Raw genomic sequence first — 16,807 nt, 5'->3', positions numbered from 1 at the left:
GAAGGATCTGGAAAGTTTCTGTATGGAGGAATGGTCACAAATCCCTTCCTATGTGTTCTGTCATCTCATCAAATACTATAGGAGACGACGCAGAGCTTTTATCTCGGCAAAGGGAGGGTGCACAAAGTATTAAATGCAGGGGTACCAATAATTGTGACATGCATGTTTTTGAACAAAATAATTATTTATTAATGACAATTTTATTTGATTTAAAAGATGTATCTAAATTAAAGGTTAGATCCATGATATTTTGAGTGTAAGATCAAGCTGATGAACAACAATGACATTCTTTCACAGCCTTTTTTGTTCATATCTACCCAGGGTGCCAATAATTCAGGAGGGCAGTGTATGTGCTGATACACTATACATACAAGAGTATGTGGACACCACTTCAAATTAGTAGATTAGTCTATTTCAAGCACACCCGTTGCTGACAGGTGTATAAAATCGAGCACACAGCCATGCAATCTCCATAGACAAACATTGACAGTAGAAAGGCCTTACTGAAGAGCACAGTGACTTTCAACGTGGCACCGTCAAGTCAGTTGGTCAAATTTCTGCACTGCTAGAGCTGCCACGGTCAACTGTAAGTGCCGTTCTTGCGAAATAGAAACCTCTAGGAGCAACAACGGCTCATCCGTGAAGTGGTAGGCCACATAAGATCACAGAATGGGACCGCTGAGTGCTGAAGCACGTAGCATGTACAATCGTCTTTCCTCGGTTGCAACTTCTGGAAGCAACGTCAGCACAAGAAGTGTTCGTCCGGAGCTTCTTGGAATGGGTTTCTATGGCCGAGCAGCCGTTTACAAGCCTAGTTCCAACATCTAGTGGAAAGCCTTCTCAGAAGAGAGGAGGCTGTTGTAGCAGCAAAGGGGGGACCGACTCCATATGAATGTTTATGATTTTGGAATGAGATGTGTAGTTTATATGCGCTACGTCACTGCTCTCTCTCTCGCTCTACTGTGTGTGCATCTTGCTAGCTGTCACTCAAATGGCCAAGGGCTGAAGCTCATTGGCTTGAACTCAAATTTCTAGGGGGCTGGCCCACATGGGGGAAAATGGCGTAGCACAGCTTCCAGTAAAAAGTTGCTTTCAAACCAGGGATTTCATGGCTAATTGAGGTAATACAGTAAATATGCATTTATAAACTACACATTGACACATCCAGCCCAAAGCGAGAGGTTTGAAAAATACTTACTAGCCGCCAAAGTTCTGGAGCATGTCTTTAAAAATGATAGTGAGAAGAGAGAAGTTAGCTAAAGTACATACAGACCTGATACCAGAGTAGAGTACATATGTTAACACAGCTCAAACAAAGGAAATTGTCATTATTGATAGTTATACCATGGCATTGTTGAATACTCATTTCTGATGGCTTAAAGGGTATTCTAGAGTGTGCATTATCTTGTTATAATGCACAGTATAATTCAATGACTTTGAAGTGAATTCTTACAGCCCCTTGTTGATTATCGCTTACATAATTAACTCCTCTGGGTCAATTGTGGTGCCCACTAAACCAATAATACACTGAAGGCAACAGTACTAACTCATTAAATCCGCTGACACAGACAAGGGAGTAGTCAGCCCACACCAAAAGAACTAGATCCTGGAATTGGAAACACTATGCCAATGGTTTTAGAGGCAATGCTTGGAAAGTCACGGGTAACAAATCCTAAACTTTACGATATTGCAGAGCGCTCAGCAACACAATTAAAGCCCCATTAACAGGAGAAACAATGCGACTGAGATGCAGAGAAGGAAGGAAGAGCCGCACTCTGTTGAGGAACAACTGTCTCTCTGTCATTGACTCTAGACATCATTATGCTTGCGATCCCACCCATGACACTATTAGATGCAGATTAAAAGGAGACTGCATGAGTGGGTAAAACAGATAAAAAAATCCTAAAGTTGATTGACACGCCCACACGTCACATGGAGACGTCATTTTGAATATAGAATAGCTCTCTGTGTGTTTATGCTAGAGATGTACCGTTTCTTGCAGTGACTGCAGCTCAATACCCTTTTTCTGCCGATATAAAGCCTAGTCCATAACATGGTTCTTGTGAAAGCTGTGTTTTTCTACACGAGAGGATCCGTCACGAAATCACCACCATCGAAAGATGACTCACGAACACGACAGTTTTGTTTGTTTTGGTCTACGGTATCCACAAGCCTTAAGGCTGTCGTTTGAACACTCTGCCGTGGATGTCCTAATTTCGTGGAGGGCTTCTAACAAAACCGTCTGTCCAGACCGAACCGTTTGAGCTAAAAATGAATAAGTCGCCACTATTGAAAGGGGAGACTCTCACGAATACAAAGGTGTCAGTTGTTTTATCTTTATGAAGCACACAGAGGAGTCGTCTGAAGGTAACCCGGTACCGGGCTGTACAAATATAACAACGTGCATAGGGGATAAAATGTGCAACAAGTAAAATGACCTAACATGGGTAAAACATTTTTTTTTTCTCCAGATATAAGACAGACACTAATCCTTATGATACATTTTTTGGCTGTCTGCTTTGCTATGTAAAAATGTGTTATTTGGTGTGTTGCTATGGGCTTTAGCAGTAAAGGCTAAATTCAATATTTCATCAAATATATATCTATATATTTTTTTACCTACAAGGGTTCTAAAATTCTAAATCAAATGTATAAATTATCCATTGTATGACCATCTTAAAACAATTCCATATGTTAGCTTAGTAGATACTGTGATCTAAGGGCTTACACCTAGTAAATGTATTCTGTTAACTCATACCCAAATAATGTTGTTGACTCATCCTATACCTGTATTTGTGGCCAAAGCATAAATTGGAGAAATATCACCTAAAAAGCCCAACTTCAAACTTGCATCTCAAACAGACTGTTTAAAAAATGCTTGCTATTTCCTTACAGACTTGATGTCATACTCCTGTGGTGGATGAGCTGGCCAATCAGTGGCCTAGAGGAGGATGAGCAGGCCAATCAGCAGTCTACTTGCATTAATATTTTTAATGACCAGTAAACACCCACACTATTCCAACACAGAAGCTGCATTTTAACATACTTCAATACCATTTTTTGAAATGAACACTATTTCATTAATATTGTAAGTCATTCTAAGTCATATTTCATAGAAATCTGTAAACACTGGAAAGTTACTTTAGGGCCTGCAATATTGGACTTTTCAGATTCCTTTTGTTTATAGGCTTAGATAACTATGACCTCTTCACGATCTTGGCCTTGGTGTCAATCTAAATCGGATTCATCAGATTGCACCCCTGAAATGACTCGCAACAATTTGATTGAATGCCAATGATAAGCAGGCTAGGGGTTAGGCGTTATGTACAAAACCCTCTAACTCTAGTCACCCAGGCTCTCAACTCTGACTTTATTACTCTGCAGAGAGCAGAGGCGCTGGGGGATGGGCTCAATTGTTTTCAGCCACTCTGCCCCCTAACATTTCACACCTCTGCTTCTGGAACCCCCTGCTGACCAGGTCAGGTGACCTGGTCAGCCAATCAGAAGTCTACCTGGGGTAGGAGATTACAGAGCACGATAATTACACAGGTGCACCTTGTGCTGGGGACAATAAAAGACCACTCTAAAATGTGCAGTTTTGTCACACAACATAATGCCACAGATGTCTCTAGTTTTGAGAGAGCGTGCAATTGGCCTGCTGACTGGAATTTCCAACAGATCTGTTGCCAGAGAATTTAATGTTAATTTCTCGACCATAAGCCGCCTCTCCAATGTCATTTTAGAGAATTTGGCAGAACATCCAACCGGCTTCACATCCAGAGGCGGAGTTTCTCATGGCCGGTGATTTTAATGCAGGGAATTGGAAATCTGTTTTACCTCAATTTTACCAGCATTTCACCTGTGCAAGTAGAGGTGACAAAACTCTAGATCACTTTTACTCCACACACAGAAACGCATACAAGGCCCTCCATCGCCTTTCCTTTGGCAAATCAGACCATAACTCTATCCTGCTGCCTTCTCACAAGCAAAAACTCAAACAGGAAGTAGGATGCTAAGCTACAGGACTGTTTCGCTAGCACAGACGGGAATATGTTCCGGGATTCATCCAATAACATTGAGTAGTTTACCACATCAGTGACTGGCTTCAACTCTAAAGTCTAAACATTAGGCTAGTTTTTATTGCTCGTTAGAAACATATGACTTGAATGTCCCCCCCCAAAAAACATTCCACTGGCACTCAGCCAACCAAGGATCATGGGGCGGCAGGGTAGCCTAGTGGTTAGAGCGTTGGACTAGTAACCGGAAGGTTGCATGTTCAAACCCCCGAGCTGACAAGGTACAAATCTGTCATTCTGCCCCTGAACAGGCAGTTAACCGACTGTTCGTTCCTAGGTCGTCATTGAAAATAAGAATTTGTTTTTAACTTACTTGCCTAGTTAAATAAAGGTCAATAAAATACAGTAAATAGGCTGTATAGGCCGACCTGTTACATTTAGCCCCGGTCTTCCCTATGCAATCAATGCCATTGGCGAGTGCTAACGCGCATAAATGGTGTCCAAGTTGGCTACATGTAACTATGTGTGTGGAAAACATTTCATCACAGGTAAGACAACTTGTTTATTATAGTTCATTTGTAACTCCACTCACTACTTGTAGCTCAATAGTTAGTTTGTTTGTGTCATTGGTCTTTACTAGCATAATGTTCCGGTCAGTAGATAGCTAGCACTCACTCACATGAAAAGGGGCATGAGGGATGCCCTACAATGTTACATTTTTAGTGTAGTGAGAACGCTCGGGAGTAGGCAATGTTGAAAATGTTGAAAAGTAATCTTTAGACATGTTATACTTTTCTTAAATGTAGTTTTGTAATTGACTAAAACAGACGGACAATAATTTTTTGTTGTTGTTGCTGTGAGCCAACGGGGTAACCTAGGGTGTATTCCCCAAAGGCAGGCAGGGCCTCAACGTTCTATCTAATACCGACTATGACTATAGCCCTTCTAATTCCTTACTGCTATAACTGCTAGTCTATGTTGTAATACTTCTATTAGCCTGCCATTGCACTGTGTACTACTACTGTGTACCACTGCTAGCATAGCACTATTAGCATTGCTATTACAAAGTCAATAGCCTGTAATGCCATTACACGCTCCTCTTTCGAGACAACCTCCAGTTGGTGTCGCTCTTTTTCAAATTAGGTGAAGGAGGGAGAAGGTTACCTGAGTGTTTTGCGGACCATATCCTCATCGGTGATGCCGTAGTAGGTCAGGGTCTCACTCCAGACAGGGTTGAGGGTGTTGCGCAGGGTCTTGGTGCGAAGTTTATTGGCCTGAGAGAGACAGAGAGACAGATAGATAGATAGAGCAGGAAAGAGATCGAAATAAAGATTGGGATTAGGTATTGCCCTTTGCCCTCCACTCCATCATAGGCTGACCATGACACATAAAGCACAACAGTAGTCGTTATCCGTTTACAGACCTCGTGTCTTCTGTGCAGAGCTCCGTGCTCTAACACATAACATACGACTACAGAGATGGTTAAATCCCCAAGTCCCACCCTTCCAACTATGTATGCTCCTCAACCATCAGGCTCTAATCTGTAAATCAGATGTAATCTGGAGATTGAAATGATTCTCGTCTCAACTCATCTATATCAGTCTCTTTTCAGGTTAACCTAGGAGGTGTGAACAACGTCCCTGTGCACGATGGTGACGAAATCACCAGAGAACAGAGGACACGTTCTCGATTCTCGGGTGATTTTGTCAACACCAGAATCCAACAGTAGCGACACATAAGGACAAAACTGTGCATTTCTAAGACCTAGAATACAAATGCCAGATTGGAATTAAACTAAACAATAGGCATATCAACAAATTAATAGAGTGCCTTCAGAAAGAAGTTGCATATTCTGTGTTCAGTAATAGTGGTTAACATGATTTTTGAATGACTATCCCATCTCTGTAGCCCACAAATACAATTATTTGTAAGGTTTCTTAATCAAATAGGGAATTTCAAGCACAGATTCAACCATAAAGACCAGGGAGGATTTTCAATGCCTCACAAATGGCACCAATTGGTAGATATTTAAAAATTAAAAAGCTGACACTTAACATCCCTTTGAGCATGGTGGTTACTAACTAGGTTTTGGATGGTGTATCAATACACCAAGTCACTACAAAGATACAGGCGCCCTCCTAACTCAGTTGCCGGAGAGGAAGGAAACTGCTCAGGGATTACACCTTGAGGCAGTTACAGAGTTTAATGGTTTTGATATGAGAAAACAGACTATGGAAAAACAACATTGGAGTTCCTACACAATACTAACCTAAATTACAGTGAAAAGAAGGAAGCCTGTACAGAAAAAAAATATCCCAAATCATCCATCCATCCTTTTTGCAAAAAAGGCACTTAAGTAATACTGCAAAGAAAATAACTTTGTATACAGAACAAAATGTGTATGTTTGGGGCAAATCCAACAACACATCATTGAGTACCACTCTTCATATTTTCAAGTATGATGGTGGCTGCATCATGTTATGGGTATGTTATGGGTATGCTTGTCATCGGCAAGGACTAGTGAGTTTTTTTTAGAATACAAATAAACAAAATACAGCAATAAACAAAGAAAAAATCCTAGAGGAAAACCTAGTTCAGTCTGCCTTCCAACAGACACTGGGAGACGAATGCAGCTTTCAGCAGGACAATAACCTAAAGGACAAGGCCAAATCTACACTGGAGTTGCTTACCAAGACGAGATTGGATGTTCCTGAGCGACTTAAATACAGCTTTGACTTAAATCGGCTTGAAAATCTATGGCAAGACTTGAACATGGCTGTCTATCAATGATCAACAATAGTTGTCGAACTTGTTCTCAACTAGCTTACCTGGTTAAATAAAGGTGAAATAAATAAACTTTTTTTTAAACTTGAAATTTTAAAAAATAATAAATGGGCAAACATTGTACAATCCAGGTGTGCAAAACTCTTAGCCTTATAATTGCCTCGAAAGGTGCCTTTACAAAATATTGACTGAGGGCTGTGAACACGTAAGCAAAAGAGATATTTCTGTATTTCATTGTCAATTAATTAGCAACAATTTATAAAAACATGTATTCACTGAGTATTGTGTGAGAAAAAAATAGACGGTGAGAATTTTTAACAATTTAATCCATTTTGAATTCAGGCTATAACACACCAAAATGTGGAATAAGTCAAAGGGTATGAATACTTTCTGAAGGCACTGTAAGTAAGCAATTATTAATTCCAGTGGGTTTGATTAAAAAAAGTTTGAACAATAAGATCCCCTGTTGTATTCGTCTATCACGGAGGCTGTGCCTCGTTCGTTAGAGGCTGACATGATGGACTCTATTTTAACAAACCTAATGCAATGGTAAATAGTGCTATAGTTCTGGATGGTGTCAGAAATATTGTAGCTATTTTCATAGCCCAAATTATGAGGGTTAGAGCTTACAGTGGTACGAAAGGGCTGGTTTTGACTGAGTAAACCAGTTGTAGGTGTGATGAGGGTTAAACCAAGGCCTCATACCTTTAAAAGGGTTCATTAAATTGTGTTATGATAAACTGTAAGCTCTCCTCTTCTAATAGACCTCTGTGTGTGTATTAACACCTGTTTTGAGTGTTGTGCCCTTCAGACATTATCAGAAGGTGGAAACCGCCTACATTCATACATACTCCTCCTGTCTGGGCCCCACCTGGCTATATGAGGTTCTAAGAATACAACTGGATTTCTGAGAACACAAGACTGCCGCAGACCTGATGAAAACAGCCACCTGTCAGAAGATGCTTGGACACGTTCACCTTGTTATGACCCTATACTTGTGATGAAAGGTCAAGTTTCGGTCGAACCCACTTCAGAGTTTTAATTGCTGATTAGATGGTTGCTGCTGTCAGGGGGAGGTTAGATTTATTAAAATGATGTTGCCAGGGAAACTCACGCCAGGAGGATTGGGAGAGGCTACATGAGTTACAGGATGTCTTAGACATTTTGCAGAACATGGGAAGAGCTTTCATATACCGTAATTGCTGGACTATTAAGCGCACCCGAATATAAACCGCACCCACTGAATTATTAAAAAAGATGTATTTTGTACATAAATAAGCAGCACATGTCTATAAGCCGCAGGTGCCTACCGGTACATTGAAACAAATTAACTTTACACAGCCTTTAAACGAAACACGGCTTGTAACAAAAATAAATAGGCTTTAACGAAACACGGCTTGTAACAAAAATAAATAGGCTTTAACGAAACACGGCTTGTAACAAAAAATTAAACAGTAGCCTACCAGTAAAGTCATTGGTCACTATCTTCCTCCTACTGTGCACTGAAACCACTGAAGTCATCTCCTTCGGTGTCGGAGTTGAATAGCCTCAGAATTACTTCATCCGATGTTGGATCGTTTTCATTGTCGCTCTCGTCACTTTCATCTGGATGCAAATACCCCGCTGAGCTCATGCTGCCCCTTCAACACGCAGCAGTCCAGCCTTTCGAAACCCGTTGATGATAGTGGATTTTTTGACAATGCTCCACGCTGTCAGGACCCACTGGCAGACTTGACCATAAGTTGCTCTTCGCATGCGCATGCGCATTGCTTGATTACCAACAACGACGAGACGGCCTACAGGGAGGAGGTGAGGGCCCTCGGAGTGTGGTGTACACATCACAGACAAACTGAATTGGTCCACCCACACAGACAGCATCGTGAAGAAGGCGCAGCAGCGCCTCTTCAACCTCAGGAGGCTGAAGAAATTCGGCTTGTCACCAAAACCACTCACAAACTTCTACAGATGCACAATCGAGAGCATCCTGTCGGGCTGTATCACCGCCTGGTACGGCAACTGCTCCGCCCACAACCGTAAGGCTCTCCAGAGGGTAGTGAGGTCTGCACAACGCATAACCGGGGGCAAACTACCTGCCCTCCAGGACACCTACACCACCCGATGTCACAGGAAGGCCATAAAGATCATCAAGGACAGCAACCACCCGAGCCACTGCCTGTTCACCCCGCTATCATCCAGAAGGCGAGGTCAGTACAGGTGCATCAAAGCTGGGACGAGAGACTGAAAAACAGCTTCTATCTCAAGGCCATCAGACTGTTAAACAGCCACCACTAACATTGAGTGGCTGCTGCCAACACACTGACTCGACTCAACTGTGGGTTGAGACTTGAGACTACCATTTATTAAATAGCATAGGCCACAATAACGAGTAATAGCAACAGTAAAAAAATATATAAAAAAATCCAGTGTTTATTCAATAGCCTGTGTGTGTAGTGTTGATATCCAAAATATAGCCTAACGTTGATACTGCATTATTGGACTGAATAATTTAAATACGTTTGGAGGAGCACGTCTTTGGCAACCGGATGAGAGGCGCTCTTTGAAGGGTTGCACTCTTAGGTTTTAGAGTGTGGATACTTGAACAAGCATTTGCGTGTGTGTTTTAGGATATGCAGTATATTTTAAATTCAAGGCACTCCGACGAATAGACCATTTAAACGCCTTTTATGGATAGGCTACTTTGCAAGGCCAGGATAAAAAACGCATTGCTGTTAAACCAGACTTCATTATAGTAGCCTAGGCCTAGGGAAAGGGTAGCCGATGGAGCGCTTGGTTTTGAATCATATGAAATGGAAAACAAGCAATCCGTTTAAAACAACAACAATATTTCTAAATATTGTAGGATGGGCTTAGATGCATGAAATCATAAATGACTTCTCTCATGGCACACTGGGTACACACGTAGTCCTAAATGTCTTTACACATACCATTATAAACATCCTGTCAATTGTATTGTTGCCTTTGTGCGAGGCAGATGAAAAATATATATCTCTGCAGTTGATATGGCATCATAGGAGGACTGAATAGTTTGGAGTAGCATGTCTTTGGTAATCAGATGAGGGGCACTCTTTGAAAATGGGGATGGATAGCCTACTTGAACAAGCAAAATGAAGTATGCAGGTGTGTGAATTGTGAATAATGAAAAGGCATGGAGGGCTAAAAACATCAAAATATCTCAAAGTAATCTCAGTAAACCCTTTATTCATAGGCTACTTCCTTGGCTAAATGCCAGGATAAAAAGACGCACCAATACGATGCTGCTAAACTAGCCTTAATTCAGGGGAGGCTATGCTTGGTTGAGAGTCAAATTAAATGACATGATGGGAAAAAAATCTTATTTTTTTAATGTTTCTACATACAAGATTCACCAGCACAAAAGGCACATCTCTCGTTCCATGCATGGGCACTGTGTGTCATGGCTAGATAGGCCGCATGTACCCTCTCAAAATCCATGCCGTTTTCAACTGAGTTACCATTGAGACCTGCTTTTTTTTAATGGGTTTTAAAAATGAAATTGTCCCTTTTGCGCTTGTTTTTAAGGACACCTCATATATTGCCACCCCTCTCACATCAGCGCAAGTGAGCTGATGTTAGACAGGTAAATAGCCAAACCTGGCGTTAGGGTGGGAGAATGCCAGTATGCCCGTATTTACATGACGAAATTGCAAACTAAGATGTGCGTGACACTTGCACCTCCTTAGCGTCAGATGAAAAATAAAGCCTGTGGAGATAACTGATCACCATATGATGTGAGAGACACATTTAATCATGAACAATAGCCAGCAATATATCAACCTGTCTGCCTACCAGTGCCTTGACTATTCATCAAATGAAACAAATATACCTATAGCAACCAATGCAATCAGTGCATTCAACTAAGGTAGGTAAGACAAGCACATACGTAGTGTACATATAGTATACATACATGGCTTTGATTATCACTACAATCTGCAAAGTAGTGCCATTGTGTGGCCGCTGACTGGGGTCGATGGAGGATGGAACAGTAAGAATAGAATTTCACAGTGATGAATCACACATTCAATGGCTATACATAAGCCACGGCATCTCTTGTCAAGGGGAAGTATCTCTGTGTTCTATATCTATGTCTGCAGCATCAGTCTCTGGTCACGAATCATTTGTGATAAGAGTGAGGTTGGATATTTAATTAAAATAGAGAGTTCTGTATGCCTCTTTCCCTTTCATCCCTAACCTTTTATCTGACATGCACGTACAAACAGCTGTCACATACATGCAGTACATTTGTATCAATACTCAAAATGCTTATATAAAAATGTGTTTTTCACTGTATTGTGCTCTTTATAGAAAGTTCTGGAACAACTCCTACCACAGAGTTTCATTACTATGCGACACTTCCCTCCACTTTATTGATTGGAGAAGCACATTGCTCTGTGGTGGATTTCATGAGCCCACACATTCTGCTAGGGAACAGTGTTGAGTTGAACAAAACAGCAAGCGGATATTGTGTGTGGTAGTGAGTAATGGACAGTGAAGAACAATGTCTGTTGCATTTAATCGGTTAACTGGCATGATTATTTGGTGCTGAGTCGTCGCATATTAATGTTCTGGAGAACAAAGTGCATGCTGATTGGTTTCCTCTCAATCAGCAGCTGATTCATATCTGAAACCCCAGACAAATAAACAGAGCACCGTGTCTATCTAGCGGTCTCTGGGACCAGAGTTGGACACCATTGCTGAGGCAAAGTTTAAGTTTTGATAAAAAAGGGAAGTGAATTCCACTCTGTATGTAATGTAATCCTTTTATTGGGACAGATATAGTTATTAAGTAAGGGGGAGACTGATGAGGTGTGCAGACCTTGTGAGCTGAGGAGGTCAACGCAAGGATTTAAATTATCAACCCAGTTTTCTCAACAGGCATGCACAGTCCGGAGTTAGCTGCATTTTACCGCTAGACCAAACTCGGACACAAGCAAATGTTATTCTGGGGGAAATTCTCTGGCGGCACATCTCTCTGCCTGGACCACTTGATGGCCGCCTTTAACAAGTAGTGAGGAACATCTGCGGCTAGTCACAGCTGCCATGTTTGTGGTGTAATTTCAGGCCCCCAAATGAAACAGCGCCCATATGCTTGACGTTCAAGCCCAATCAATTACCTAATAATGGTCTGATGGAAAGTCCACTCGGAGGTCAAGGTGTCTGAACAGTTGGGGACAGCCTGACTAATTTAGAAAACTCTTATTGGCAGCTGCTAAGTGGATTGTTGGCACAAGAGAAGGCTAGCCCACGGAGACCAAGGTGGCACAAGAATTACAATTCGACTAGACGACAGTCCTTCGTGGTTGGGAGATGGTAATTTATTAACAGCGCCTGAGACTAAGTTTTCCACCACCATCAATAAAACATCAAATTATATAATTTCTTGGAAGAATGGTTTTGCATCCCTCCAGACACTTGTAGAATCTATGCCAAGGCGCATTGAAGCTGTTCTGGTGGCTCGTGGTGGCCCAACGCCCTATTAAGACATTTTATGCTGGTGTTTCCTTCATTTTGGCAGTTAACTATATATCCATAGCGTCTATAACGGGGCATGATAGTGTCTGTTAATTTCCAATAATCAGACACGACACCATCTGATATGACAGCATATGCATTAATGCATAACTGTATTTAGATTATTAAAGGGACATTACACCAAAATCAAAGTTTATCAGACGTTTTCAAAAGTAGCCTAATGTCCATATCACAAATGCGCCTCGAGTGAACGGAAAATATAAAAGTACTGGAAATCTGGAAATGATATGGTGCTTATCTTTCCCATTCATTTTGAACGGTGTCATATCACTGGAACAACAACACAGACGGGCTTGGACATGTATCTCAACAAAAGACCATGTGTAATACCGTTGGAAGCTGAGCATGTGGCCATGATGGTGTGATGGCCTGATTGAGAGTTTAGCCAGGGTAGTCTGCTGCAGGTTACCTGTAATTTTATAATCCCAAGGTACTATGCCTTCTGCTGACATTTTAAAAACAAAATGACAACAAATGTGTTACGATAGTTTCAGATCAATAAATCTTTAAGATTTGAATGTGTATTTCAGACTAACATTCGTAACGGATGGTGTAGCATCCAGAATGGTATTTTTCCCCCTGTAAAGTAATAATGCAAATATTTTCAAAAGTATTGTTTTTGTGTTCAGCAAAGCCTTTCCTTCAAAATGGCTATCCATGTTTTGACCTAAAACTTAAAAACTCAGACTTTTGTTCATATTATGTTCCTCCAAAAAACTTGTCCATTCAATGTAACATCCATAATACATCTTATTTGCTTTATTTCTTCAGCATGCAACTATTTAGAAGTCAGCTTTTTGGGGAAATACACTTACCACAAGGTGTACTATAGACACACACATCAAAAGTTGTATTTATATTTTTTGATCCATTCTGTGAGACATTAAAGTTGTGATTTGCATGCAAATGTAACGTCCATAACACTGGAATCGCCCTACTTTTATAATAGGTGTGTATGAACCATAATAATTGGTGAGGTGTTTACATTTGTCCCATATCGAAATCCCCCGAGACACCATTGGAAAGTGGGTAGAGAGCCAGGGTTCAGCCATTATTGACGGCGACCCAGGAGCAATTAGGGTTCAGTGCCTTGCTCAAGGGGACATAGACAGAGTTCTTCACCTAGTCGGCTTGGGGATTCAAACCTGCAACCTTTCGGTTACTGACCCAATGCTCTTAAACACCAGGCTACCTGCCGCCATCTCACAACATTTGAGGTAAACAGGAACACCTAAACTCCCGTAGTGTCCCTTAAACATGAGTATAACATGATTTTGACTCTCTCTCTACCGCACCTACTGTCTCTAACTCTGAACGATCGGCTATGAAAAGCCAACTGACATTTATTCCTGAGGTGCTGACCTGTTGCACACTCTACAACCACTGTGATTATTATTATTTGACCCTGCTGGTCATCTTTGAACGTTTGAACATCTTGGCCATGTTCTGTTATAATCTCCACCCTGCACAGCCAGAAGAGGACTGGCCACCCCTCAGAGCCTGGTTCCTCTCTAGGTTTCTTCCTAGGTTCCTTCCTTTCTAGGGACGTTTTTCTAGTCACCGTGCTTCTACATCTGCATCGGCTGATGTAAAAAGGGCTTTACAAATCAATGTGATTGATTGAGGTATAATAAGACAGGTACGTACCTTACTGGCCCCAGGCAGTAGGTGCAGTTTGACATACGGATCCGAGAGCCCGTTGTGGTCCATGGGTTTGAGCCCCTGTGGGAGAGACAGACAGATGGTGTCGAAAGAGAGGCCGTTCACAAAGTAGTATGACAGCGCATCACAACATAGACCTTCATGATAAGATTTCCAAATGTGACTACACTAAAATGAAAACTACACATCCACCCGCCAACACAAAAAAACGTGTTAAAACATGTCAGACATACAAGGCCGATGCTTGACGCCTGACATCCAATTTAAGTCAAAGACTTTTGTTTCTGACATGTGCACAACCTTCTCAGAATAACAATAGACATATCAGCTAATTAGAAAGGCTAGAGGTGAGACCTGTTCCACGGCTGGCAAAATAACTTGAATGCTTTTCCATAAACAAAAACAGTTCAGAATGCGTTGACAGAAACTGAACTCTACGTGTGAGTAAATCAAGTAATTAACAAACGCACAAAGGAGCCTACAGCAACTCTGCAACCTGACAACGAGAGGTGTAGATGGTACCTAAGGAATTCATTTGGGGACGATTTCTATAGTATGGAAAACAGCACAAGGATAATTCCGCTCAAACTGGGATCATCCTCTCAAAATGACTTTGTCTGTCAGAATGTGCTTATCCGCCATAAATGAGCTCCTCATCCGACACCTCTTTTCTGGTAAGATGATTGATGTTCTATGCCTATCGTCAGCTTTCCCCATTCGTAAAAGGACGCAGATAAATCACAGTACATGGGATAATCTCCTTTCATGAATCAGAGGATAAAAAATCTGCCAAACCCTTATCCAGATAGGAAGAATAGAAAGGGAGACATAAAGACAACGTCATAATCATAATAATTGACTTTAACTTGACAGATAACTGTTTATTTTGTGACAGTATTATTGACATTGATTGACAAATCTACAAATAGGGATATTGCTGATACATTGCTTGGATGCAGCTTTCATGAAACCAGAGCCAAAAACAAAAGTCACATTTTCAAACACTTGATTTCCTCAGCCCTATGGCATGATATTGCAGACAGGCATGGTCATGGTGCTGCAGGTCCAATCAATAAAGCCCTGGCTAGAGAGAGAGGGCGAGAGCTTGATTTAATGGTGTTGAGAAACACTGAGAACCCTTTATACATGTGAACTGTCACTTTAAAACGGCAACTGGTAGCTGTGGAATTGTGGAAGAAAATGAGCCTATAGATAAATGGTACGTCTGGCTCATCAGCAGTCAATAAATGCACATCGGAGCTGCAATATCATAGGTAGGTTATCTTTCCTTCTCTACAAACCGAAAAAGATTGGTTGTATGTGCTGTAAAGCACATTGTACAGGATTACTCAGAATATGATATGACTTCTAGCTCCCATTGATACAACAAATGCAACATGCCTCATTGGCATGCATGCAGTCAAAAAGGTGAGAATAAAAACAAGGCCTCAGAAAATTGCAATACCCAACCATCTTTCTCAGTCTCGAACATGCTGGGGCTTTGCTTTCTTATCAAATGGGATCAGCCAAGTTGACATAAATTGAATGATCATTTCAAAAGGTAACCCACTCTCTGCGGTGTGTGCTAGGATGGATCATTTTGATGAGAACAGAGGAAGTAGGGCGCACACCACCTCCAGTCCTTCAGGTTGAGTCATATCTAATGGGCCAAGGGGAACTTTGTTTTGGGAATAACCATCAGACTCTATGGATTCCTATGTATCTTGTTTCACCTTTCAGAGAGAAAACTTTGCATGAAAATGCAATGGAGGTGTTCAACATTAATCTCATATCAGCTGAGATGTTCTTGCTTTTTAATTTATTTATTTTTTTACACTAGAATGAACTGTATAGGACAATCTAGACACATGTACATATGGATTTTGTATTGTAGATATGTGGTACAAGAGTAGTGGCCTGAGGGAACATACTTAATGTGTTGTGAATAGTGTTACGAAATGTAATGTCATGTTTTATTTTAATTGCATATATAACTGCCTTAATGTTGCTGGACCCAGGAAGAGAATGGGATCCTTGATAATAAATAAAAATACAGTGCTACCTGCAGCAAAGTTATTTGATGTGGCTGTTGTCTGCAAATGAATATGGATGTACTGAAAAAAGATGACAAAGGAGTGAAATCTCTACGGCAAACACAGAGATAGACAGCATCCATAAAAGAGTGGATGAATTGATTTAAATGGACTCGGGCTTTTGGCAGTTGTTGCTTTTCTACTACTGATACCGGCTTCACAAATCAATGAATTCTTTGGTGAGTCATAACTTATCTCTTTATAGATCTCCCAACCAGTTTGCAATCACCCATTGTCAGCTGAATCACACTTGTACTTGTTTTCTCTCTCCACTTACTTCTGTTAAGTTTAACTGTGTGCCCCCCTTCTGGTAAGCTTAACTCTGTGTGTGTGTGCATGTGCCTGCGTCAATGCTATCCTATCTCCCAAACATATTTGCTCAGCCATGTGTTGGATGAAAGTTCCTCACACAGTGTGTGTGTGTGCTTGTGAGTGAGTGTATGTGTGTTACGTCTCTCTCCCAACACAGAGCAACACTTGTCAGAACCACAAATGGTAATATACAGTTTTCTGCTCCACCGAGTGTCGGGTGGAAAAGTACAAAGTACATTTTTCTGTTTTCGTGAGGAATCTTCTCATCCTCAAAACCTTTTATATATTTATGTGTGTCACAAACGCACTTCATGCCACATTCTAATTCCACATCAACATCTATGAAAACTTATTGTAGGACAGAGGAGGAGG

At 41.1% G+C, this 16,807-nt stretch overlaps 1 protein-coding gene across 1 annotated transcript in view; it reads right to left on the bottom strand.

The window, feature by feature from the left end:
• The window catches only part of LOC115105315 (double C2-like domain-containing protein beta), a 314,653-nt gene that overhangs the window by 48,197 nt on the left and 249,649 nt on the right, over positions 1–16,807 (bottom strand). The window contains 2 exon segments of the mRNA XM_029627235.2: positions 5,181–5,290; positions 14,016–14,090. Of these exon segments, the coding sequence (XP_029483095.2) occupies positions 5,181–5,290; positions 14,016–14,090 (185 nt within the window).

The sequence above is a fragment of the Oncorhynchus nerka genome, linkage group LG22 (genome assembly GCF_034236695.1).
Source record: "Oncorhynchus nerka isolate Pitt River linkage group LG22, Oner_Uvic_2.0, whole genome shotgun sequence".
In the NCBI taxonomy this organism is placed as follows: Eukaryota; Metazoa; Chordata; class Actinopteri; order Salmoniformes; family Salmonidae; genus Oncorhynchus; species Oncorhynchus nerka.
Note: the sequence above shows the minus strand (reverse complement) of the source record. Positions and strands in the feature narration are given on the sequence as shown.